Source organism: Manacus candei, unplaced genomic scaffold (genome assembly GCF_025592945.1).
Source record: "Manacus candei isolate 608988 ecotype Guabito, Panama unplaced genomic scaffold, ASM2559294v1 h1tg000015l, whole genome shotgun sequence".
Lineage (NCBI taxonomy): Eukaryota > Metazoa > Chordata > Aves > Passeriformes > Pipridae > Manacus > Manacus candei.
Genome location: NW_026138063.1, coordinates 8,662,204 through 8,689,821, shown reverse-complemented (window position 1 = coordinate 8,689,821; position 27,618 = coordinate 8,662,204). Strand labels below are relative to the sequence as shown.

At 41.8% G+C, this 27,618-nt stretch overlaps 1 protein-coding gene across 17 annotated transcripts in view; it reads left to right on the top strand.

Moving 5' to 3' along the window:
• Positions 1 to 27,618, top strand: part of MCF2L2 (MCF.2 cell line derived transforming sequence-like 2) — a 218,431-nt gene that overhangs the window by 98,607 nt on the left and 92,206 nt on the right. For all 17 annotated transcript variants that reach the window (XR_007903552.1, XM_051781467.1, XM_051781478.1 and 14 more), the window contains 3 exons: positions 25,006 to 25,072; positions 25,816 to 25,931; positions 27,241 to 27,310. Coding sequence is in view for 16 of the 17 variants with exons in the window: in XM_051781467.1 (XP_051637427.1) it covers positions 25,006 to 25,072; positions 25,816 to 25,931; positions 27,241 to 27,310 (253 nt within the window). In the remaining variant the exon portion in view is untranslated. The remainder of the gene's footprint in view (positions 1 to 25,005; positions 25,073 to 25,815; positions 25,932 to 27,240; positions 27,311 to 27,618) is intronic.

Below are 27,618 nucleotides of genomic sequence, written 5' to 3'. Positions count from 1 at the left end.
CACAGTCAGGAACACAGCCTGATTTTCAGTTCTTTACACACACTGTAGAAATTAAGGAGGAAATCATGTCCCAGTCCTATGCATAGGGATACCAGACAGTAAAGACTGATGTTCTCAGTTGTTGGGGAAGTATTCAGGTCTTTAGTTTCAAGGCCATGCTTTCCACACCACATGTACAGACCCAGCAAGCACAAGGTCTAATGCTACACTAATGCACAGAGCTGTACTTCAAGCAAAGCACACACAAAAAGGTCTCCTAGTAATTTAAGACAGTCCTCTTAAAGCAACTGTAGGATCAGCCTAGAAAAGAAGCTGCTCTGTGGAGAAAAATAATACTTCTATCCATATCTAAGGAAGCATGTGTATGTATAATTAATTTTGAAGGTGAGCTTTCTGATAAGTGAACAATCATGAGGAAGAGGACCTCTTGAAGATGACCCCTAATGGCTCACCCCTCCCACAAATGTCGTGGAGCTGCCATTACCAGAACACTTCAAAGGCCCCCTCTTGAGATCACCAAGAGCAAATATTGCTTAAGCCACTTCATCTTTCCATACACCCACAGATGTACATGCACTTAGGAACTGACAGTCACTGCACACTGTTCCCTTGGCCCTGAACAGAATCAGACCTTGTTCATTCTCACACCCTCCTGTTCTCTGCTGTGCAGAGCTGCCAGTAACTCTTAAGCTAAAGAAGAGAAATGCTGTATTCTGCTTGAGGCTGGGGAAAGAGGGGAGTTGTTAAATGACCCTATCTGCTTCTTGGAGATAACCCCATCCAGTGGGTTGTCTTCCTTTATTAGTAGGAAATGCATCTAATCAAGCAAGCAGCCTATCAGACCACGCACTCACTTCTTGTTTAGCATTTGTACTTTGGTTATTTTCTTAAGAGATTAATTACATTTGGGGTGGTTCAGCAATAATTTGCTAAAACTGTTTCAACACATGCAAATTCTGCATAAACATGAAGTCTGTATATACAATATACACACACACACGTTTTCTATAAAAGCATGAAGTACTAGTCATTCAAGATATACCAACAGAAGTTAAAGAACTGAAATTTTTTAATGACTTTAAATTAAAGTTACATAAATGGCACCTTGAATTCAATTAAAGAGTCACCCTAACTTTAAGCAAATCATTATCTAGAAATAGCAACACATCAGACTGTCCATTTCTCCTAACTTCCAACCTGCAATTCTGAAAGCATTCACACAGCCTTCACTGGCATAAGAAAGCCCAATTAGTGTTAACTTTTAAACTGAATAAACGTTATGTTAAGAGGAACAGGTAGTTTGAGTAATCAAACTCCTGATCAAACAAGTACCATCCAAACCTGTAAGGTTCAGGCACTCCAATCTCTATTTGTATCAAAATACATCACTCCTTGTGAAGTGACTGTCAGTTTGGGGAAAAGACTAAACAAAACAGCAAAGTTTTGCTAAACCTAAGTGTACCAGATGAACTGGCCAACAAAAAGGACCAGAGGGGATAATGATTTAGCACTTCTGTGAGATCTGGATTCATACATCCAGCTATCCTTTTCCTTTAGTTCAGTAGTGAAATTTTAATTTCAGTTATTTTATATGACTACATAAGTTTCAAGGCCCTGATGTAGTTTTCAAGACAGTCACATCAAAATCACATCAAAAGCTGATGGTTCACTGAAAATTTAAAAACAAATTCAATACCAAAGGCACATAAATACATATGGGGGGTCCCCATGGTTGCTTCAAGCCAGCCTGAAAGGCATAAACATCTCAGATTTTAGGATAATGTGGATGGAGAACCACCTCATCATATACAAAGGAGCTGCAGATTGCCTGGAATAATAGCGGTGCTAGGCTTTGTTTAAGCCTGTCTGCAAACCGGGTGGGATGAATTCCATTAATCCTCTCCTACTTCTGTGGGAACTAAGAAGAATTTTGGCCTTTTATACAGCCTCTTCTGCAATGCAACAGGGCCAGAGATTGAGCAGGAGACACTCGTCTGCTTTTTGTTGTTATGAAATATGGGGAGCAGGAGCAGCACAGCTCATGGCAGAAAAGCAAAGCAAAGCACCAAGCCCCCATCAGGCACTCATGAGAAACATGACAACACAGAGAGCTGCGGCCACTGAAGAACAGCACCCTGCAGTTCCAGCTTACCACGGCTCAAGTGCCCTCCACTGAGAGCTGCTAACAAGCCACTGGCCATAACAAGCGACAGAACAGATGACTAAACAAAGAATTCCTCAGGCCTAGCTTCAAGATTCAAATCAGATAAGAAAAGTCAAACAAAGGAGCTGCAAAACATTCCCAACATGTTTAATAAGCAGTGAGATTTTTTCAAGACTACAGTCTTTGTAAATTAAATGAAGGAACTTGTGTATTTGCATTTAACCAGAAGTACTTGTCTCTGCTTAGGTGAAATGGATAATAGGTCACACTATTCAGTAATATCAAAAGCTAGTAAAAATAATATTTTTATATCTAAAAATACATGTCTATTGTACATATGTGTGTATATATAAACACACTTCTCTACAAGACTAATGTAAGGCCAAGTTTGTAACTGAACTACATTCAGCACTTGCAGACACACAGTACCAGATTAAGAACTGCTGTGAGGACAGTTTAGTGAAACGGAGTTAAGTAGAAAATATAAATGGAATTCATTGAGACAGACCACAAAACACCATGCTGTGGACTCTAAAAGGAAGCTACAAAGATGGGAGCAGAAGCTTGCAATGCAGAAAGCAAGACAGAAGGAAAAACAAAGACATCACTAAAGAAGCCTGATCATTTTAGAAAGTTGAGCTTTAACTACAGTGCACCAGAAAGTCAGTATTTTTAACTGCCACAGGACTTTGCTCAAGTACTGCTGACAAAGCTGTCAGAATCTTGAAAAAAAAAATTAGTCATAAGAATGACTAATGAATGACCTTTGCCATCCTTAGTACCCCCTACATGGGTTTCCTACTGGAAAATATAGTGAATAAGACTTTATTGGAAAGTCAGGAAGGTTACAAGGATGAGTTGTGAAAGTGAGAGCACTTTGTATGGTCTTAACAATAAAACACATGGATTACCCACTCCAGTGTACAATGCAAAGTTAAAGACTAATCTTCCTTTAGTTAACCAACTCAAGCATCAGGAAATCCATCCATCCTCTGTCTGTTTCCTACTCCATGGAAAAACACAACTACAGGGTAGAGGGCTGCAGTGATGCATGATGAGTAGCAGTTAGAAAACCAAGCTTCCTCCCCTAAGACAAAAGGTCAGTTTTGCCTGACAAGCCTCCTCAGGTCTTTGCAGAAGTGAAACTCAGAAAAACAAACCTTGCAGGATCCAGCAGCAGAAGAAATGTGAGCAGACTTACTGGGCCAACAGCATGTTCAATTTGAAGCAACTTTCCTCAGCTTGAAATGTAAAGGAAGTGTTAAATCCCTTCCTTTGCCACCATGTCCCAAAGTATCTCCAACAATATGCTCTATGTTGACAAAACAAGCTCTTTATTCCAAAGATGTGGCCTCACCTGAGTTGGTGAGGTTGAGCTGCTGCACCTGGAAGGCGACAGTGTACCTTCAGAGCATGGCAACATTCCTGTGAGTTTTGAGTGACTGAACACTTTTTATTCAAGTTTAAAACTACATCTGGAAATAGTATCAGACAGTCAACCCTGACCTCATGAAACTGGTTTGCAGGAAATCAACTTCCTCTGCGCTACAAGGCAGGAACAATATGTAGATGTATGTCCCTCTTCAACAGTCCTTCCAACTAAGTTGCTTTCACTTATAACATTCCCTTCCTCTGTTCACAGGTTGTTTAAGCAGTTTGAGGATCTGGGAGATTTTCTGAGTTATTCGGACATGTAGTAGCCACAGCATCTCCAGGCCACAATTCTGTCTAGGCTGAAGATCAGCCTGTGCAGCCAGCCAAGCAATAAGTAAACCTCAGGACTGGTAAAGGTTCATTCTGAAAAGCTGCAATTCCAAAGTGAAGGTGTTTCATCATCCTATTTCCATACATTGTGGTGGTTTCCCCATTGACTATAGAATTTAAGTCAAGTGTCATCTTTCAAAGGTACTTCCGTAGCATTCCCCTTGTTGCTGCCAAGGGCAAATGTCCCATGAAGAAAGTTCATGAAAGACACTAGAATCTCTCTAGTGTCCATGACTGTTATTTCAGTTTTTGAAGACTCAGGAGTGCACAGATCTCAGTTCAGGATCTGGACCACGATCTTCCAAATGTTGCAAAGATTCCAACTATACAGTGTCTCCTTTATCAGTGGAAAATCCTCCTTTCATTTCCAGCCAACCTGACAGATGTAGACCATGCTGCTTTCCACAGGATTGCAAAGATAAGTTATTACTGAGGTCTGCTGAATAATCAGATAGCCTCAGTCAAGATGCACATATCCTAGGAAGCTAAGGAAGGTATTTGACTAAATTCTGCAAGTGCCATATGGAAGGAAGAGCCAGTAGTGCAATGCTAATCTATGAAGTTCTGACTCCCTCCACCTCCTTCTGCCAATTCCAAGGCCCAGCAGACCTACCGCAGCAACAGCAAAACCACAGGGAGCTTTCCCAACAACAAAACCCCCTCAGTACTTCTGTACTTTCAGTTACCAGCACCTTGGAGTTAAAGGATTACCTAGGCAATTCCTCAGGCCTAGAGGGATAACCACGGGAGAGGCCATGCTCGGTACATCCTAAATGCTGTAACACTGGAGGTGCAGAGTAACACCAAACACATAAGCCACTGGCATTTTACACGATAAGCGATGACTTGCAGGGTTTTCCACATGCTTCTCCCTAATCTGTAGGCGAATTACCATTCCTAGTGTCAGTACTCACTACTCCAGTTTGGCCAGATGTCAGAGAGACTGTCCCAACTACAGCTTTGGGCAGCAGGAGCAACCAGTTTGTTTCTCAATAATGTAGTATCTTAGAGAAAGCAGAAAAGTGATACAGTTTTGATTCACTCAATGGAAGACAACTAGTAAGCAGATACTGCTATTAGATTTCTAAGCAGAAAAACAAACAAACTCCAAAACCCCTACCAGTGAAAAAGCCCACAGTTTTACTGAGATACTACATTTCTGTATGTAATAGATAGACTTCTATGAAACTAGTTGTGTGCAGAACAACTGGTAACTTCCAAAATACCAGAGCAACATCCAGTTCTATGTTACGGTTCAGCCTTCTGGAATACCAGAATATTCCATGGCTGTTATCAACAGTGATTTACTGTCTCCTGCCCTGTTCAACAAGTAAAGAAAAAAAGCCCTGGCATTTATCCTCTCTTAGAGTACAGCTATTTTCTCTCTTTAAAAATTAATCTATCCCTTTGCTAACCCTATCTTTTTTCCCTTTCCAACTGCTAGGAGAAATGCAAGAATTGGGGAGGAGAAATGAGAACAAGATAGCATCATACAAAACAGATTTCAACAGCTACATTAGTAGTTCCAACACTAAGAGATCCTCAGGCATAAGCCTGGGCAGTTCCCAGATGAGGATGCGGCAGCACAAGAGAGCAGCACGTACCGAGTTCTCCACTGCTTTGCAGAGCCAAGATAGTTACAGGGGTTTCTCACTGTCTTGCACTTGCTGTAGTTGCTTACACTGGAGTAATGTCAGTCTCCCATCTCTGGGTACTCCCAAGGTCTTGCGCAGGAGCACTTAACGAAGCTGCTCCTCCCAAAATAGCCCAGGTGTTCCCTGTGCTCCCCGCAACGCGGATGAACCAAAGCGACTCCCCCTTTTCTCGGGCCCCGCCGCCCCAGCCCGCAGCTCTGCCCCGCACGGCGCCAAAAGCATCATAAGCACTCCCGAAAACCTCTGAAACCCAGGAGAGTCGAACACACTGGGAAACTCTCGGGCTGAAGGACAACCCGCCGCCTCCACTGGGTTTCCCCGGATAGTTGTTGCCGCCTCCTGGCACCCCCACGAACCCCCAGACCAGCGCAAAGCGATCGTGATCCTTCCCGCCGCCGCGCTTTCCCCCATCCCCATCCCCCGGGGCATCCGCGGAGCCCGGGAGTGGCCTGGGAGGGGCGGGGGGCAGACAACAACTTCCAGCCATGCGGCTGCGGGCGCCCCTTCGGGGGAACAAAGGCGGGGGCCGGCCGGGTCCGTCCCCGCACACCTCCCCCGCCGGGAGCTCCGCAGCCCGGACAAGAGCACAGGCAAAAAATGATACTTTTCTAAGCTTTGCTTGGCGCAAAGGCGCGTTTGGAAAACGTTCGTTCTGCCTGTTTTGCCCAAAGCTTTTTCTCCCCCCGGTTCTCCCTAAGGAGTCCCCAAAAACTGCTCGGGAGGGCTGCTCCGGCACTAACGAGGCCGTGGGGGGAGCGGCTGCCCCGTTCCCGGGGGCGCGTCCCCGTGTTGCAACCCAGGGCTGCGCGGAGAAACTCCCAGCCGGATTTGTGAGTTTCTTGGGTGAGAACAGTTGAGGGGGGGAGAAAAATCCCACATTTTTCCTGTAGAAAAAAAAAAACAGTTTGGAGAAATACGAAGCCGGGAGGGGCTGCTGGAACAAGGGGCGGGAGGAAACGGCGCTGCTTTGAATGGGCTGTTTCACCGCAATGCTCGAGTCGCCGCGGGTTTTCCCTCCAAAGGCTCAGGGCATGAGAAAGACCCTGAAAGGGCCACAAAAAGTTTGATATTTTTCCGCCTTTTTTTTTTTTCTTAAACATAATCGACTGCCAGACAATCAGAGGTTTGGGGAGAATCTCCTAAAAAGCTACATGAACAGACATTAAAACTGCACTAAACTTTGCGTCTCGTTTATCACAGAAATTTGAAATCCCAAACCCCCGAAACGACTCTTCTTTCGGACGGGAGCGGAGCAGGCGCGTAGGGCGTTAATGGATGCGGTCTGCACCGAAACCTTGGAAACAAAGCAGTTGGAAAACTCGTTTGTCCAAAGCAGGGAACCGCAATTCCTGAAACGCGGATAAGTAAAACACCCTCCTCCCCCGAACAGACCAGCTCTTACAATTCTCGAAGCCAGACAGAGGAGAGGGGAAAAAAAACATTTAAAAATTCAGAATATTTTCGCTAATTTTAATTACCCGGCTACTCGCTTTAGTCATCAGAGGAACGAATAACCCGGCTGCTCTTAGTTTAGAAAGCGGGAGGGGGAACGTGACGACGCTCAGCAGAGATTCCCGCACCTCACCTCCAGGACTGGCCGGCGAGCTGCTTTCTCCTGCGCTTCCTTCCTCGGGGAAGAGGGACCGGCCGGGCCGCGCTCCCCGGCAGCATATGGGCTCCCGGGCCCGGAGCCACCGGCTCCGCCCCCTCCCCGCGCCCGGCCCGGGCTCCCTCCTCGGCTCGGGTGTCCCACTGTTTGTAAACAGCCTGCCCCCCCGCGGCACTGCCGCCCCGGGCATCAGCCCTGCTCCCGAGGAGGTGGGGAGGGTGAGACTGCTGAGTGTTGCGTGGGGAAACTGCGTCTTGCGACAACACTCGAAAGTGCTAAAAGTAATGCTGCTTAGAAGTTCGAAAGTACTTATATCTTAAAAACGTCTTACGTTCTTAAGTTTAGCTAATTGCTGCTCTAAGTCTCCGAGGTGCCAAATAACATCTTACTGCTAGGTAGTTAGTTTGCAGGTCACAGTGAAACTTATCTCACTTTTTTGTTGGAAATCTTCAGAGGGGTAAGAAAGAGAGTGATTTAGGGTTTCTTTTTCTCTTCTGCCTTCCCCGCAAACCTTGGTGACTTCTTACACCACCTTAAGGGGAATGCCTGATTCACTGAAGGATCAATAGTAAGTCTCCATGGGTGGTAGACTGAGACAGAAGTATTTAAAAACCAAACCAAAGTAAGTGCTATGAATACGCCTTCTTTAAATACACTTCTGCAAACTTCTGCAATGAGAAAAAGTGGGTTAAAAAAAAGCACTCATTCAAATTCAGTTGAAAAACCATTATAATGCTGTGCCTTGTATGGTTTCATAGAATCAGACAGATTTCTCACTCAACAAAATATCAAATACAAACCCATTGTGTATCTCCCATTCTTTCACATGACTGTGATTGATCTGAATCATTCCTGACCTCATCACTGACTTCACAGAAATTTTAACTATTGCATATCATGACAATTAGGGTCTGTTTGTCACTTTATAACCATAAATCTGACAACATCTTTGTGAGGCAAGGAATTGTTTTCTTTTCACACACAAGAGAGAAAATCAGAGATAGGAATACTGTTGTCAAGGTCATCCAGCAAAAGTAGAGCAAGGGTAAAATCAGAACAGCTAATGATCCCACAGAAGGATGTGTTGCTTTGCAATACAGGTTTTGTTTGGAGAAACTTCAAGGCCTATGGAGTTTTTCACTTAATCTCTCTTTTCTCTTGTTATATGTCTTAGTATGACTGAGTACTTTATAGCAGCCTTACCAGATTTCTCTTTGTCTGTTTGATTCTCCAGTAAGACAAAATATAATTCTTTACAATTGGCAGTTCATCTTAGAAGGAAAAGTTTGTAGATCATTGTGGAAATTTGACATGTTATCTAAGCAGTGTTTAAATCATAATAGAAATAGCCTTATAAACCAAGCATCGTTCATTTGTCTTATCAGAATGATAATCACTGATTCTTTCCCTAGTTCACAAATGTAGGAGTTTTTTTTCCATAAGTTATTCTTCTTTCTTACTTTCAGTTATCATTTGTGCCTTATCTGTGTCTGGATAATGCAGCTTCCAGAAAATACAGCTTCAGTGAGTCACATTTTCAAAATCAGGAGATACTTTTACAATGTAAGGTGTGTGTATGTGGAAGCATGATTCAGATATAATTACAAGTTTTGAAGAATTGGGTACATAGAAAGCAAAATCAGAGGTATTTCAATTATTGAACAAGAGTGACTGCTTCTAATCAGCACTGCAAAGAGACTTAGTTTGGTATGACTGAGTTTGTCTTACAGTTATGTCCACTTTTCTCCTGAAAAGTCATATCTGCTCAAAGGATCAACAGCTTTTCCTTTGTGCTCACTTATGTCCCATCTTGATTGATCTGAATTTTCACCAATTTAAATGCAGCATCTCTGTCAGTGAAGTAATCACACTTCCCCTCCCTCCCTCCTTCTCCTTTCTCCTTTCTCCTTTCTCCTTTCTCCTTTCTCCTTTCTCCTTTCTCCTTTCTCCTTTCTCCTTTCTCCTTTCTCCTTTCTCCTTTCCCCTTTCCCCCTTCCCCCCTTCCCTTTTCCCCTTTTCTTTCTCTTTGTCTTAAAACAAAATCCTGTAAGGGTCAGGTCCTCTGTTGAGATAAAATTTATTAAGAAATAAAGCTCTACCTCTTCTTTTTTTTCCCCAGTAATGTTGGAAGGGAGGGTTTTTCAACCTTTATTTGTTTATAAATTAGATCTTAAACATCCCATCTCAGCCATATCTTGCCCACTCAGCCCTGACAGCTGCAGACCAAGTTGCGTCTCTAAACCAACAGGAAAGGAACCTGCACGATCAAGCTTACTACTCAGAAAAGCCCCTCACATGTGCTTTTCCACAGGAAACACCTACGCTGGGTGTGATTCTGCTGTCATGCAGTGCTACAGCACACACAGGTTCAGGTCACAGAGATGTCTAGAGAGAGCAAAGTGGTTTATTGGGGCAAGGACTGATACTGGAGAATGGATGCAGGAGAGGGCAGCACGCACTTGAAGGGATGGGGACTTGGCAGGCAGATTCCTTGTACCCATACAGCAGTCCATCCCAGTTGGCCTCATGTCTGGCTGGAGACGTCAGGCCCAATATCAGTATAAATAATGAGTTGATAAGATTCAATAGAACAGGGAGAAATATTTAGATGTTATGGGTTTGTAGTGTGATCTGTAATTCCTGCAGGTTTGTGTTAAGCTGCTCTGCTCTTACTGTTTCATACTCTCAATATGAGCAACATGCTTTTAGCTATTCTTGCCCAGTGGAAGAGGAAGATAGGAGGGAAATTCTGTTAAACAATTTGTTTCTCGAAAAGAAAGTAACACAGAAGCCTGCCTACCAATGAAGTATTTTCACAAGGAGGTTGGGATCAGAGATGTGTCATTTATTGCTTCTGAGCCTTTGAGTCTACAGGGAGCCCTGATGAACCTGCACAGTGCATTTGGAGAGGCTGTGACAGGTGCCTGTGTGGCCTAACTGTTGTGTTGTCCAGTGCAGCCCAGTATAGGCTGGGCCCAGAATTCATGAGAGGAGATGTTCAATCAATAGAAAGATGATCTAAAAATCCAGAAGAACAGTTCTGTTTGATAAGCGAAACCAGCATCTTTCTGTGTATCCATGAGATGTTTCTTGTATGAGAAATGTGATAGTCTTACACAACTACATGACTGTGCTTAGAGTGGAAGTATGAATGAGTTGGGCATTTTTGGTAAAATCACAAGAAGAGCAACCCTTTCTAGTTCATTTACACAGATGGCTGTAGGCAGCCTGTTACTGTAGCAAACTGACCAAATCTGTGGAGTCCTAATGACTGCATTCCTTAGTATCTTGTATGCATTAACTACATTACTGGGATAGTATTCAATTTATGTTCAGATGTTATTGTGGGGAGATGATCAGATGTTCTGTGGTATTATTTTATCAAAAGAAATGTGATTTATAGGTCTATTCTGATGTTTCATAATCAGTCTAAGCTCATTTAGGGCTGCTGCTGCCCCTTCTGCTTTTTCTTCCCACACACACTCCATGTAGTCCTTTTGCATCCCTTGTACAGGGCTGGCAAGCATGCAGCTGGAATGACCTTTTTTTTTCTTTCTTTTTGTGAGATTAGTTTTGAGTTGAGTCAACTCCTCTCGCTCAGTTTATCTGAGTGTGCATGCTGGTGTACCCTCACTGTCAAATGCAAGGAAGAGGGCAGGATGAAGTGAGTGGGAGCATGCGAAGGTGCATATTTGTTCCTTCATAGTAATGGAGTGGATAAACTGATCAAGAAACTCCACTCAAATAGTTGATATTGATGATCCCCATCAGATAAGAAAATTTGAAATTTTTCTGTGGTTGATTGTCTTTGGATCTGACTCGCCTATCATTTTTCTAGTCACCCTTGCAGCACCCTTTTCATGAGATGACTCCCCAGATCTTCCACGTGGTGTTGATGTTCTTAGTGAGTTGTCAATGTGACCTTGCAAGTGGTCACTTATAAGCGCAGCAACATGTAAATTGAAGTGATGGGTGTGCAGTGGTAGGAGTGACAGTAGTGTTATTCATTTAATTTTCATTCATGTCTATTACTACTAAATAATAAGCTGGAAAATTGCAAGGCATTGGTGGGTTTGTACTCAGATGTGGCATGTCACATAAGCAACATAATCCCTGCTTTCTGAATTAAATCCTCATGAGACTGTAAGCTCTCCTAGAGCTTATATTCAGATAGAATTAACCTCATGAATGACCGGCTCTGGAGTTTGGACTCTGAGGTATCATTTATGGGACTTGAATGAAAGAGAGTCAAGTTTAGGAATAAGGAGTGGCCTCAGCTATCACATGTGCATGGAGCACTACTGTATACATGCAAAATAGTTTCCAAGCATGTACAAAGACCAAACTCACTGCTTGTCCTCTGAACATGCATTTAAAGTTTGCTTTACATGCTGAGGAAACCTGTGGAGCATCTGGGATCACTTCTGCACACCAGCAGCCAGCTGTCACTTTGCAAATTTGCATTCTGGAGGGTGCAACCTATGGGTCTATGCCTGAAGGTGTTTGTACCCTTAAATGACAGGTTCCAACTGCAGATTTGGATATGATTTAAATTTAAGAGTCCTTTAAATTCAGTGTATCTTAATATCTGAGTCAGGCCTACCCTCAGTGTTATTGATCTAACAAGGACTGGGGAGCTTCGTAAATCAGTCTGTGCATCACCCTGAACATAAGTATATCACTGAATCATCAGGTTGTGTGGGTGGAGCAGGACAGCCCTTCTGCCCTGGGTAAAGAATTAGAAGCTATTTTCAGAATGAGAATATTGTGCCAGAGCACTATTCTAAATCAGCAATAGCAAAGTTGAACTGACATTAGGACTGGGAATTGCTAAATTTAGGTGTGGACTGGTGTCAAAAATAATAGTAGCTCAGGGAATGCTGCTGAAAGCTTTGGTGTCCAAGTGCTTGTTGTAATCGTCAGAGCTTCATATGGCAGGAGAGAACTGAGGTTCCTGATTTTATTCATTATTGGCCTAAGGTGCAGTACTTCTACAGGAGTCAGAGATAAATATTAGAATCATAGAACAGTGTGGGTTGGAACAGACTCAAAGATCATTTAGTCCAACTCCCTACCATGGGCAGGGAGCCTTCTACTAGACCAGATTGCTCAGAGCCCCATCCAGCCTGGCCATGAACACTTCCAGGAACGGGGCATCCACAGCTTCTCTGGGCAGTCTGTGCCAGTGCCTCACCACCCTCACAGTAAAGGATTTCCTTGTGATATCTGATCTAAATCTACCCTCTGTCAGTTTAAAACCATTGCCCCTTGTGTTGTCACTACAGATCTTAGAAAATTCCTCTCTCTTATCATTCTCCTGTACGTTTTGAAAGGCCATAAAAAGGTCTTCTGGAGCCTTCTCTTTTCCAGACTGGACAACCCCAAAAAGGGAAATTATTTGCCCCTTTTATATGGCATATGTAGGATCCATTGCAAAGGTTTCCATACAGTGTATAAATGGAAGATATAGCATATTTCATAATATAATGTAACATAACATAAAACTTCTATTACAATGGAAAGAAGGTGATTCTGGTGAGTGGTTGAGACATAAGTATTACAGTAGAACCCAAACAGCATGTCTTTCCAGTCTAATTTCCAGTTTTATGAAAACTTTCACCTGGTAGAGGGGAAGAATTTCAAGCCTACATTTTAAAAGAGAAGCTGTGGTCTTGACTTTATTGATAGGCACAGAGAGCTGGGTTTTTTACCAGACTTAATGAAAGTGCAGTCAGCAGGAGAAATTTCAAGAGGCCACAAGCCATTTCTTGTTTGCCATTGTCTCTTTCAACTTTTACTAAATCTTTGTTTTCAGAGAAGGTTCCCTGTTGGGCAGATTGGCTCCAGCACTTACAAGTCTAATTACAGCCTAAAGGGTTGGAAAGATCTTTGAAGTGAAGTGTATGCTGCCATGTAGGGAGATCTGGCTGCTGATAGAAATCTGTGTAGAATAGCAAGAGGAGATGTATTCCTACTATAGTTCCAAATAGTTCTGGGAACTGGGAAAATTATTATGAACAGGAGAAAAAAAATTCTTATTGTTATAATACAATAGTTTACTGAGCATTCTGGAGGCTTCTTGAAGTCCTTGTGTCCTTGCTCCTAAAGAATCTGGGAGGTAGAGAAAAGCTAAAATAAGCACTCTCAATATTCACATGTTTTCTTACAAAATTTGCACTTTAATCGAATATCAAAGAGGATTAAGCAGTCACTCCTGCTATTATCTCTCATACCTGCTTTCTATTGGAGACTAAGGTTATTTTAATACTCTTCAGAAATTCCAGGAATTCTTCAACTTGTTTTCTGTGCTGTTGTTCTGCTGCCTGTTGGCTCTGGGCAGGCTCCTGGAATGCAGCTGGCCACATGCACATCCTGGATGGTTGGTTTGGTTTAGGCCCATGGGGTGATCAGGATCAGAGGTATCTTCTGTCTTGCCCTCTGTCACAGGAATCTGTGTGCTCCACTTGAAAAGCATTGGAAACTTCTGCAAACACGTAGTCAATGAGGGGCAATCTGCACCCTCTTCCTGCTTCTTCTGCCCACCCAGGACATGACTAAAGGTCTGTTCTCTCCCACCCCCTGACCCAGCTCAGGGTTTACAGAGCACATGCAAATAAAGGCAGCTTTGTTTTGGCCTAGGACTGGATGTATCTTCTCTGAAGAAGCACACGTGGGCCTGAAGACTTCTACGGTTGTTTCTCCCCTAACTGTAGCTCTGTCACCTCTCCATAAAAACCCCTTTGCTCTGACACAGCAAGTCCTTGGCATTGCTGTATTTGTGTGAAGGACACCTTGAAATCCCAAGTAATAGGCACAAGCCAAGGAGCAGAGGATGTTAGCCCTTTTATCACTGCCAAGCTGATGGATGAGGAAAGACAAGGAGAGGCACTGGTGTGATTTTACAGCACCTCAGTTCAGATGGTGCAGCCTTCTCTTTCAAGGGCAGTCAGTGACTGTCTCCAGGCTAAGAAATCATGGAAACAAACCAGGAGCAATCACACCTCTCAGTGTAAAATTCTTCAGACAGTTGCCAAAGCCTTCCCCTTGCACATTCATGCCAGTTCCAATAAAATCTGCTCTGAAACTGGTATGTAGTTAAAAACACGCATCTTCTGTGTGTCAATTAGCTCATGCAGGAGTGCTGAGCACTTCTCATTGTTATTTACAGCAGCACAAAGAGCACGATCATGTTGCCTAATCAGATGTCAGTGACTTGCACCCACACTGGGCTGATCTAAATAATTGTATGGTTTGCAGGACAGCAGCAGGCAGGACAGGGCAGATGGGAAATCACTCAGTCCTTTGTAGCTAGTGATGCAATGGAGCAGTGATTTATCAACTGCACGGGGCAGTAAATCACTGCTGACTTTACTTCCTGCATTTAACAAGCTGCTTATTAACTGGGAATATAATAACTAGGTTTGCAAGATTTGTGACATAATCATGTTTAGAATTCTGTGTTTACTTCTGAAAATTCATGTAGACCTTTTTCATACAGCAGGAACATTCTTTCCTCATATGAGTCCAAACAGGAATTCTATTTTATATAGTATCACTTGTCTGTCAAGTAGATCCTCTGCAGGTCCTGCAGAATTCCTATGCATATCCAAATTATTCAACACACTGTTGCTGATCTTTCTCTGTAGCCTCTATCTGGAAGGCATTGATACTTTATTTGCATTTCTGGTTATTACAGATGAGTCTTCAAATGCTGTTCTCTGGTTAATAGCCATGTTGGGCAAACTAGCACGGACAGTTTTGTCTTTATGTCATCTGACCTGAATTACAACTAAATAATGTGGCCCCGAGCATGCTCTTCTTTGTAAAAATGCTGAAGTTCTATTTGTCTGTGCTGGCTCCCCCACTAGGACTGTCAGGCCAGACTTACTGTGTGGCCAGAGGACACCAAGAGCTCCAACCTTTGTAGTAGCTGTGCCCGGTGTGTGTTTACCTCTTCCAGTCAGCACCGCAACTGCACCCAGCCCCAATTCTACATACAAACACTGGAGAGGCAAACTAGGCATTTCCTACGTAGGCAAGGCTTGTGTAAGACCTGTACCATCCACTGGGGCTGATAAACCAAGCTCCCTATTCTTTTTGGAGAAAAAGGAGAGGAATGGCAGTCCTGAATGAGCCCAGAAATCAATCTGTCCCATTGTATTATCTTGGACATTGGCTATTAGCAGCCGTTTAGAGAAGAAGGTAAGAAATCCAATGCTGGGTAATATCGTCCCAATTTCTTGCAATCTGCAATTGTGAGAGATTCCTGTAAAGTGGCCCTGTGAACACCCTCTCCAACTGTAACCTACAGTTCTCTAAAGCTGCTTTCTACATTTCTTCCAACAGACAGTGTCTCTCCCTGTTTCTCTAAGTTTATCATTAAATTCTGCAAGCAGTATTTCAGAGGTGTGGCAGACAGGATTGTCCAAAGTATAGTTTAGTAAATGGATGTGGATGTTGCCAAGAGCTGTGATTCCCAGTCACTGCTGGGTGGAGTGTGGTAGTTGCAGATGGCAGGATCCTTGCCCGCCCCTCTGTCCCAGATTACCACTGCAGGGCAAGCATGACACACAGAAGAGGGATGCTTGCTCCTCAGCCATGGCAGTTCACAACTTACTGACTGAGGTAAATGTGTCAAGAAGAGATTAACTAAAACAGAATATGTGTTCCAGTTGTTCCCATAAGCTCTATTTTAGCTTGTCAGAATTTTTGCTCCCTGTTCTATTCCCATTGTCACATAAATTACACCTTGGTTTATTTCCCCCGAGCCCCACAGAATACTGATTCTTGAGGACATTTAAAAGCAGGGCATATCCAAGAGATCTATCAGAGATTGGGCTGGAGGACTATAGGATATAAATCTGGCAAACTGATGTGTCCTATTACAGTAAGAAGCAGATTTAGGAGGATGGAGTTTCCTTAGGGTCATATGACAGACTGAAATCATAGAACCACAGAATCATTTTGGTTGGAAAGGACCTATAAGATCATTGAATCCAATGATTAATGCAGCATTGCCAAGTCCACCACTAAACCAAGTCTCCACGTGCCACATCTACATATCTTTTAAATACCTCTAGGGATGGTGACTCCACCACTTCCCTGGGCAGCCTGTTCCAGTGCTTGAAATACAGGCCCTCAAAGGATGAGGCATCTTCACCAAATCCATCCCCTCCCTTCCAAGTGCAACATGACCTTCTCTGGTCTGCCCTTTCCAACATAAACTCATTAATTTTAATAAAACCAATTCCTCATTCTACCCAAATGGCCTTCTGAAGTCTCGCAGAACAAAGTTATTGAAGTCAGATGTGCTATGAGAATCAAAACCACTGAAGCTCTTCTGATCCTCCAGCAGAGTGGGCCCTTCAGGATAGAATGTGTGTTGCCTTTTGCAAGAAGTGAACAATAGTTTCATGTTCAGCTTCTCTATCCCAATCCGAAAGGGCTCTGTATGGCACAGAATGTCCTCGCAGGAAGGGAACGAGTGAGTACCACAGGCATGAGAGATGTTAGTCACAAGACCTAATGGAGGTGCTCTGGAGTAAGACATTAGGGTGGTGTAGGAATCTGTGTGGAGCAGAGTCACAGGTGCCTAAATCCTTCTCTATCCCACCAAGATAACACCAGCGAGGACACCCACCTGAGATTACACAGAATTTTGGAGTCTGTAGGCGTGGTTCAGGTTCACTTAGAGCCTGAGCTCTAGTAGTCAACATGAATTCTCAGTATAAATAGTTCCCACTAAGGTTCATTTAACCTACTTTTGGGTTTTATTTTATTGGTCTTGTCTGTTTGACAGTTTCGGGGTTTTACCACAGTAACTTTTGCTGTTATTAAGAAAGTCCTTTTCAAGTATTGTGCTTTACCACTCTGCATGGGAAAATCCACAGCACTGCCAGCCCTTATCAGATTTCTTGCTCAGTGAGATCAACTGGTGTTTGGATATCATTGTGTTGTGTCTACAAAGGAATGGAAAAAATACTCTACATGTAATCTGAAAGTAGTTGCGGTCTTAAAATCAGGTTAAGCACAGAAAAAAAGGTGTTAAATATTTTTTGCTAAAGTCAGAAACTATTACATATCTAGAGATCTTTTACTTGCTCTGTTTCCAACTTTTAAGAAAAAAGCAGACAGGAAAGAAATTGCTTCCAGGATGCAGAAACCCTGTGAATTTCCCACACTGGTAGGACATGCAAAATTCAGAGTGCTTAGTTTCAAGGGTCTTAGCTTTTAAATGTCGGCCTGGACTGTATGTTCTAGTCCTTACTAGCTAGAAACAAGAATGAGGGTAAATCTAAATATAAGTATATTAATAATATTTAGTTAGTTTTTAGACATATATATATACACTTATATTTTTACATTTTATAAAACAATGAGCTTCCTTCATTGGCTGGTAATCTTGAGTGCTCATAATGGCTTCAGTTGAACAGATCAAATCCATTCTTAAGCAAGTATAGTGAAGAATTATTTCTTTCTCTCTTGCCCTCACTTTAAGCCCTTTATGCAATATACTTTGCTGTGATACTAGATCTCTCTGGCTCTAAGAAATCAGCTGGTCTGCTTTTGATTGGGTAATGTTTCTAAGGAAGAGTATTGAGATTTGAGTAATTAAGTTAAATCTGTGGCCTGCATGTAAATATCTATAATCTCAAGCAAACAAAGAATTATGAGAAATTACACAGAAGTCTGCACAGTGTGGAAGCAGCCTGTTAACCTGCAATGTCTGGGTTGCATCAGATATTTTACAAGCAAGTATGTGTAGCAGCTTCTGTGGATATCAATCTGCTGGCATCCTACTACAGTCTGTTGTATTTAGCAACAACCTTGCTAAAATACAACCTAATACTAATACCACTTAGCAGTTATAGCTAGTAGTAGGTTTGTTCTATAAATTATTCACCTGCTTTTAGCTAATTGATTTAGCTAATTGATTACTCAATGGTGCAGCTGCAAGGTTAAAATCACAAGGTGGGCCTGATGGGTAGTTCACAAATATGGGTAGTTGACAAATATTTACACAGCTACGTGGCCTGTTATTTTGGCCACAGTAAGGACCAAGCTGCAGCATCCACATCAGCTAAAGCTCAGATTTGGGTCCAGAGCTGCTTCATTCAGTGTAGATGCACAGCTGAGCTGAGAGACAACTCCTGCATGACTTTCAGTCCTCTATTCATATTATTCCTTTTGGTAGGTGATTTAATTAATTTGCCTCTCCATTAACAACTATTCCTATAATGTAGGTCAACTAATTAAGATATATAAAAATATTTCCCCAAGGTCATTTGTTTTGGGAACAATGAATGTGGGACAATTCCTTATATATGAAGAGTTCAGATCACTTCAGAAGAAGCAAAATATTATAAATTGTGACTTTGGTGGTGAAATACATTTCTAACAAAGATGCAGTCCTTCTGCTCAGAACAATTTCCATAGTAGGTGGAGCAAATCCATTTGACATTGCAGCAGAACAGGATCACTGAGGCAGGCAATTACAATATCTTCAGGGGGCACTAGTTTTCAGATGAGATGGAGCATACTACATAAATCCCTTACGCTTCTCAAATTTAGTTAGCTGGGGTTTGTTTGCAGCCATGAAAGTTACTTCAAGAACAGTCATTGTTCTTTCAAGGCATTGTTCTCATTTGAAAAAAAATTGAGTATATGGCAGAGAAACAAAAAAATGTTTTCTATATCAACTAACAAATACAAACAAATGTTCTTAGGTCCAGAATGATCTTTTATTCCACTTTAGGAGGTAAAGTACAACAATTGACTCATTACTCAAATTTCACTTGAGCTGTTGCACAACCTCACCTGAGAATACTTTTCAACAGGAAAAAGCACTTTTAGCACTGTGGGAAATGAAAAATAATTCCTCTTAAACATAATTATGTAGATGGAATGGAAGTTTCCTCTACACAGCAGCTGGCATGTTGTCATTTCTTTTGATTCCATAGTACCAAGATAATTTTGAGATTTTAAGATTAGACCAGTCTTAGAATTTCTTGTAGTGATTTCTAATTCAAAACTGGATGTGTTGTTTATAGCTGATTCTGCTTCTACTGGAACAGCGAGATTTTCACCATTTGATCCCTACAAAAAAGATACCATTGCAAAAAATATAATTTTGTTATATTTTATTTACATTTGGAAATAGAAATTTCGCAGCACTTGAAACTAGCCAGAGTGTTGGGACAAAAAGGTCTTTAACACTGTGCTCACTTTTCACTCTCGCTTCTCCTAAGTCCAACTCTATCCAATGTTGATATTTATTCTAAGGTTATGTATCCATTGCACTGTACACAGGTTCATTCAGTCCTTTCTCTTGTTTTTGAAGCCTCAGGTATTGAAAGAGTCCGGGTATTTTCAATTTAAGTAGACATCTATCTATATTAGATACATTTATAAAAGTGGTGGGTGGGGTTTTTTTTAATTAGTTTAATAAATTCCACTGAGTATTTTGCTCTTGCACACTCATATTCTGCTATTTCAGCTGTTGAACATAGTAACTTTTCATCTTCTAGGCACCATGCATTTTTGCAGGACAGATACAGAGTACTCATGCACAAGGGCCACTTTTGCTGGCTCCACATCTGTCATGCAGACAGGTTTTCTGCACCACTGTAATTTTGAAGCACCAGTTATGATTTGTAGTGGGGTTTCTTTTCAGAAAAGCTCATCATGGTTTAATTCTATTTGATGGCTCCAATTCCTCTTCTGGGAAAAGACCCCTTATCAGGACAGGCACCTGTGATAGCAAATCCTGGCATAGAAACAAGATCTGTGAGTGGAGGTGAGCCAGTGAGTTTGTTAGAGAAGCAGCACAGCTATGGAAACAAAAATCCTCAATTAGTTTGTGTTGCCATCTGAGCAGGATGCACAAATAGTAACTGTATGAGCACAAAGCAATTGAGATTTATTCAGAGGAGATATTAATAGGTTGTGGTAATCTCTAGATGTTATTTCTGCTTAGTCTTGCATTATATTAGATGGGGTCTTTTAAGGCAGCTCCTAGCACAGCAGAGAAACCATCTGACACTGCTCCTACCAAAATCATTGTGATACAGACCTGCAGAACGACCTGACACCTCTGGGGAGCTTGTCCAGCCATTCAATTATATTTCCTTTTTCTTCTGTTATTGAAGAAGAAAGAAGGAGAAAGAGTTATTGACATAAAATGGTCTGGTATGTGTCTGTTTTATGGTCACTGGGGTGATGACCTTCCCAGCAGTGTGCTCTCTGTTACCAGAGGAAGCCAGCTCAGATAAATACCTGTTGAGAGAGTTTTGTTGCAAAGGGCAATGCAGTGCAGGGTAACTTTATATTTAGTTAACAACATTGATAATTGCTATTTGTACTGTTCATGGCAATATAAATAGCTAAGTTTGATCTAAATGTCAGCACAGGCAGGGGCAGATAGAGAAATGCATGGCTGTAAATGAAGGGTGCTAATTAATACCAGAGTTTACCTCATTTTCAAGGTTTCACTTATGACCTCGGCTAAAAACAAGTCTCTTCCCAATGCTTTGATGTCCATTGCAGTTCCTACATTCTCACCCTTGTTGAAAGGAATTCTTTGGGCAATTATTTTTTTTCTTCACTCCAGCATGTCATGATTAACTTGCCGGATGTCAAAGAGAGCACTAGTAACAAAGCAGAAATAGTTTTCCTGTTATTTTCTCCTTTCGTTTCATCCTTATTGTGCTTCTCAAAGCTAGGAGTGGTGGAGACTGGCTCAATGTGTGAGATCTCAGTAGTGCTGCAGGATGCCATGTCTGCTGAAGCAAGAATAACCTGCCCAAAGGAAACCCATGTGAAATCCCACTTGTGGGAAACGTGGTCTTAGTGTAGCCAAGGCCATGATGTTTCATTAGAAACCGAGATCAATCACTCAACAAAATGTGAGCTAGTTCATGCATTTAATTTTGTTCCATAACAAGAAATTTCCTTTGCTGGAGGAACATCTGACAATATTGTATCAAGGAGCCTGTGTGTGATCCCTGCCACAACCACGTCCTAACTGCCAAGTGATGGTGGCAGCAGAGGCCCTGCCATACAGAGTTCTTTGCCAGGTCAGTGGTGGCTGAGCCCCCTCTTCTAGGACACAGGAGAAAAGCTGGCCTTCATCTCCTGAGCAGTGTTTCACTATTTCCACACCAGGAAAGCTGGTGAGTCAGGTACTATTGGGACAAGAGTATTCCACCTTTGACAAATTCTTCTAATTTGGTGAGTTTATTTGTTTCTTTAGGGAAAGAGCAAGTATACTCGACTGGAATGAAGATTTACTGGCAACAAGGATGCCTACAGATAGGACCTTAGGGATTTCTCAGATTCCATGGAAAACTTAGACTTTCAGGTCAGATGCCTAGTCCTTTACCATCCCTGTTGAGATGGCCTGTTTGCTTGAGAATGATCCTGGTGAGGAACTATCCTTGTGAGAGCTACCCATAAAATTCAGCCAACTCAGTTTTGTTGTCTTTGGACTGCTGCCACACAAACCTCCTAGTCTTGTAAAATGTCTCTGAAATGAGACATACCTCACACATCCCAGTTACACTAGAAATTATTTCTAACCTAGTCATGCATGTCAAAGGGGAAAAGGGATTTGGAAGGACTGCCTGTGACAATAGTCCTGTCAATTGCTGTATCATATTTCCCTAAAACATGATCCTTGCAGCAGGTGTGTGCTGAGTTCCCCTTGCTGCCCCATGACAGTCACCGAGGTCAGCAACTCCAGCAGTGGCACACTCGACAGTGGAACAGAAACTGTAGAGTTTATAGACATGTCTCTCTCACAGTGGAAAGTGCACAAGGTGGAGTTTCCCAAACTGGAGAAACCACAGGGAGAGCAGAGAGAGTCACCAGGAGCCCACAGCTGGAGCAGGAGTGGCTGATGGGACCTGAGTGTGGCCAGGAGCAATGGCAGCCAAGTCTCTCCAGCCTTTCTTCTATAAACAAAACTCCTGGGGAATGGCAGCAACCAGGAGTGCTACAAACAGAGTGGGCAAACAGGGCCTGGCATGACAGTTCATGCAGCAATTTGCACAACAGGGTGTGAAGGGTGGGCTAGTGAGGTCCTTCTGTCTGCTGTCTCAGTGGAGGTCAGGGATGGAGATCCATGGGGGAGCAAAGACCCAAGCGTTAATGATGAGTTAGAAACCACAGAAATGCCTGAGAATGGTTATGTAGGAATTAGTGCTTCTCCCCCCAAAAAGGTAGTGGGATCAGTAGCCCAGCTGAAGTACATCTACACCAGTGCACACAGCACGGGCAACAGACAGGAGGAGCTGGAAGTCACCATTCCCAGAGGGATTTAGACGATATGTAGATGTGACAACTGGGGACACGGTTTAGTGGTGGGCTTGGCAGTGCTGATTTAAGAGTTGGACTCTGTGATCTTAAAGGCCTTTACAATTCTATGACATAAACAATTCTGTGACATCCCAGAAGAGATGAGCTTTTCCCATTTCACCCCTCATGTCTTGATATGAATCACATCTAGGCTGTTAGACTATCTCAAATGCCATTAAATTCCTTGTGCTGTATAGTGAGCTCTCTACTTCACCATTTCCCAACCCAGCATGCTCACATAGTCAGCATAAAAGTGTCTCCTCTAGATCTCTCAATGCTTTCCCCTGTAGCAGCAAGACACACTCACATAGCTCTTTAATTTGCTGCTCTTAAATTGTGTTTTTGTCAGGGCAATTCTAAGGTCTGTGGCCAAGTGCACACTTTGTATTGTTAACAGTTTGACAAGAGGGTGATTCATGTGCAACAACCTTTAATGTTTTAGATTTTGCTGCTGTGGTTATTATTTGCAGAGCAATTGGGGGAAATTACTCTGGGAGCACTGGAGCTGAGAAGGCTCTTTTTTGATGGCTTTGTACCAAGTGTTTGTGGTGGCTGCTATAGCAGCAACCCTGTCAGAGAAAGACATACAGAATAACATTTTCCAAAGAATAGTGTTATAATCATGTAAAATAACATCTGGAGACTGTGGGATGGGCACAGATAGAGAGACAGGGCTCTCTAACATGGGTTAGGGTCCAACACAGCTTGGCTTCGTGAAGTCATGTAAAGTACTGCAGAAGCCCTTTGCACTTTTGTTTGTTACATAGTACTATTTAGTCATGGAGGCCAATATATTGCTAGGTGTGGCTTTCCTATGCATAAATGTCTCAATTTGGAGATAATTGGCTCAATGTGGAGGCCAAGTAATTGGAGTCAGGACTCCCTGAGTGTGCAGGGTACAGCCCTGACCCACTGCCCTACCTTGTGGTAGACACTGGGCAGTTCTGTCTTTATTTAAGGCATTATGTCAAGAAACCTATGAAATCCTAGCTATTTTATAACAAAATTTGAAACATTATGGGTCAGTTGAAGGTAAGATCTCATTTCTCAGTATTTATAATGTTTCTCAAGCAGTGGTGCATAAAGCAGTAATAGGCTATGAGACCAGAATAAGTGGTTCAGATCCAGTCTGCAAAACCACATTGCCTTGAAAAAACTGGGGAAATCCAACGCAAACCAATGAATCTATTTTGGTAGCCTAGTAAGGTTTTAGTCAGTGTTTTTGCATTTCAAGCTGCAAGTTGAAATGTGATTATTTTACTTTCAAATGCCTGGCCAAACCATTCAAATGAGGCTTTATCAGAAGTGTGATCATTCTTTCAGTCACAAAAAGGACATCCTAAAAAACTGTGGAGGATGACAAAATCCACTTATAGTGGATGCAACAGTACAGATGGGGTTCATGATGTAAAGAACTAATGGGGTCTGTCTGATTATGTGATGGTTGTGTGATATATAAAATCCAGGTAACCAGACGTAGGCCACATGTACAGGGAGGTGCTGGGTGAATGCACGTGCTGGAATTGATGCCAATAGTTGCCTACACTTTACTGGCCTCAGTTTGTGTGCTGCTTGTGGCTGGCCATCCTCCAGTTCCTTTGGACAGTACTCCCTAGTGTCCTTCTAGGATGTGTTTTTGCTTGAGGCAGCTGTGTGCTTACAGACTCTTGTGGAGCACGGACCAGAAAAAGAACACTGGGCACTTGTCCTTTTCTACTGGGAGAAACTGCTCAAACCTCTGAAGGAGCTACCCTGAAAACTTTGTTCATAAGAGCATTAAAGACAACACTTTCTTGATAATATGGGACAGTTGATGCATTAAAAAAAAAAAAAAAAAAAGACAGACCAAATGCAATTTTATTTTAAAATTCAATTAGTTATTTGTCCAAAAGTCAATTGGTTACATTCATGTTTCTGTGAAATACATCAGGCATCTTCAAGATATATGTAGTATAAATATTTTAGTCTAACTTACTTTCATGTTTCCAGACTTCTGACATCATCCTGTTGCCTGTTTTTGCAATGTATTAAAGAAGTCTAGTCACCAAGTTTGTTTATTGTATAAAAGAAAGTAAAACAGAAACATTAACATAGCTTTGAAATATAATTTCATTTTATTGAGTATTGTTAGTTATTCTTAGAAGATAAACCATTTTTTGTTTGCCTTCTGGGGCATTTTAAATTTTTTTTTTTCAGATTTGCAGGTATAAAAATGACAGAAGAAACCAAGATGAAGTTTAAAATGAGCTGAAAAAAAATTATAGTCCAAGAAGTGTTTAGGTCTTTTAATCTTATCAAAGCACAATATTGAAGTACTGAGAAATGACCTTCAGAGGGTTTTTTTTGTGTGTAATCAGAGGCATAAAAAGAATATGCAAGGAATACAATTTTTTTCTTTCATATGTGCTTTGTTGAACTGTGGATAAACACTATAACCCTCCACCTTTCTTTTCTTTTAGCCACATAATCAATGAGCTGATAGAAACAGAACGGGTTTATGTAGAAGAACTTCAAAGTATAATAGAGGTAAGAAACTCTTCTGAAATGACTTCCAGTGCTTAACCTCCAAATCATCACTGCAGGTGCACATCCTACATGGGCTGAGCACTCCCACCTCCTGTTTATAACACAAGGCTGTGTTAGCAAGATAGCTCAGCCTTGGAGATGGAGAATGGGAAGGATGTTTTGAACATCTTTCCTCAGGGCTTAAAGGAGGAGGCACCTCCCTTGGCCCCAGCCCACAGAGTGATACAAGTTGCATGGTTCTCAAAGCTATGGACAGAGGAATAGTTAATGATGTGCCTTTTCAATCACCAGTAGGTCTTAGAAGCAGCATGCTTGATTTCCATGGGACCAGACACTAAATTCTGTAAATGTAGGGTTGGAAAATGATTGAGGAAAAGGAAGGCCTTCCTCTTGCTCTTCTTTATTGTCCCATGTAGTGCATGAACACAGCAGCTCATGATGCAAATATAGTTCTTGAACTTTTGAAACTCATATGATATCAGCACACTTTTTTTTTGTTTAACCCAGTAATCTGTCCATTTGTGGTTAAAAATGTGTTTGCACAGTTGCTTGGTAAAAGCTCTGGGGAAAACCAGAAACAGCAGAAATTCACGGGAGCAACAAAGCAGCAGGCATGAGAGAAGCCTTTGTATGCTCTGTTGAGAACACAACCACATAGACTTTGGGGCTTTCCAGTGTATCAGACATGGTACTTCTTCCCCTGGTAAAAACAGGCTGGTTTTATTTTCCATTCTTCTCTGCAGGGGTACGCTTCAGAAATGGACAATCCCAATTTATTACACCTGATTCCATCTGCACTTCAAAACAAGAAGGAAATTCTTTTTGGGAACCTCCCAGAAATCTACGAATTCCACAACAGGTATGTGGGAACTGGTGGTTGTTCTGTGTCCTTGGGTGCTATAGTCATTGCTACTCCTTTTTTGTTGGGTGCTTTATCATACTCATGTGTACACTGGCAGGAAAAGTCATCCTCACTCTGCCTCTGTGTGTGTCCTGTAAAACCCATGTGTAGAGATCATGTCTGAGACCATTGTATTTCACCTTTTCTTGTGAAAGATTATGCCCTTTTGTGCATTTACTAGTGATTTCCCCCATGCATTATCCATTTTGAATGCCCCTTGTGGTGAGCATTTTACCACCTCTCTTGGTACACTGGTAAATATCACAGGACTAAATCCTGATGTTCTTTCTCTGGCAAAACCCCTCTGTGAGGAAGTTTTCTTAGTGTTCAGCTTATTTGTCCTATATTTCTGTTATCAGGTCAGAAGAAGTGATATATTTCATAGCACTTTTCATAAGGAATTTTATCCTTCATATGGTCATACACCTTGGTAGAAGCCTGGTCCATACTGTGGACAAGGTAATCTAGAGCCCATAACTACAGTTAGGAACAAGATCAACCTCTTTTCAATCAGCTTTCAAAACACAAAGCTTAGGACTACTTCTGTAAATTTCCTGCTTTTCCTAGCCTTGTGTAAGTAAAACTGTCTGTAACCAAAGTGAGAATCCAGGAATTATTTTGAATAATAATTCCCTGTAAGATATAACAAACAGTTGAACAAAATAAATATAAAAGCTCTCTCTTTTGCAAATCTTAATATTATGCCAGTGTAGTCAATACATACTAGAAAAATTATTTTCCGGTTTATATATTATTTATATATTGTTTTGAAAGATTGTGTCTTTCATTTGGAGAAGGATATTCCTCTCCCTTTGCAAGGCCAGTCTTTCCCTAAAGGCTTCATGCATTGACTGTGACTGCAGAAGCCTTTGGACTACATCCCATATTTCCACTGCTTGCTGATTGAGCAACTGCATCTGACAGAGCTTTCCTGTCTTTTCTAGCTGTTCTGAAAAATCTCATACCCAAATGGGTTGCAGGTATTTGGGCTACATAGTAGAAACAAATCTCAACAGCCAGAGGAACCAGATGTATCAAATGCTTGTGATCACATGCAAACATGATAATGTTGGTGATTTAGGGAATCAGCTGTGAACCACATCCCATTTTTCTAAAATATGTATTTCTCTGTGTGTCAGAATTGTTACCTTCCCCACTGAATCCTAGTACTACAAACATACAGGCTTTAAGCTGGATTTACATAGAAGCTAGCATGCAATATAAGTAGAATTTTACATTACTCTTTGCTCTCTTTTTTCCCTCTCAGGATTTTCCTTAAGGAGATAGAAAATTGCATTGAAAACCCTGAGCTTCTTGCCCGATGCTTTTTAAAAAGAGTAAGTACATCCTTTTGCATGTTTGTATCTATGGGCTTATCCTACAGGACTTACAGATTTACTCCTATCCTTTCCCTCCAATTGCTTTTGTGAATGAGGGCAACTCCCATAAACAGATATTCCCAAATTAAGCCACAGATAACAAGGATGTATTCTGAAATCTAACCCTTTACCTGGTTTACTGACAGGAAGAGAGCTTTTACTAGTGTTTTACCAAGTAATTTAAGTCCCCTTTAAAAGAAAAAAACAAACAACAAACCAACAAATAGCAGTGATCCAAATGTTTAACGTGCTTTTCATATCAGAAA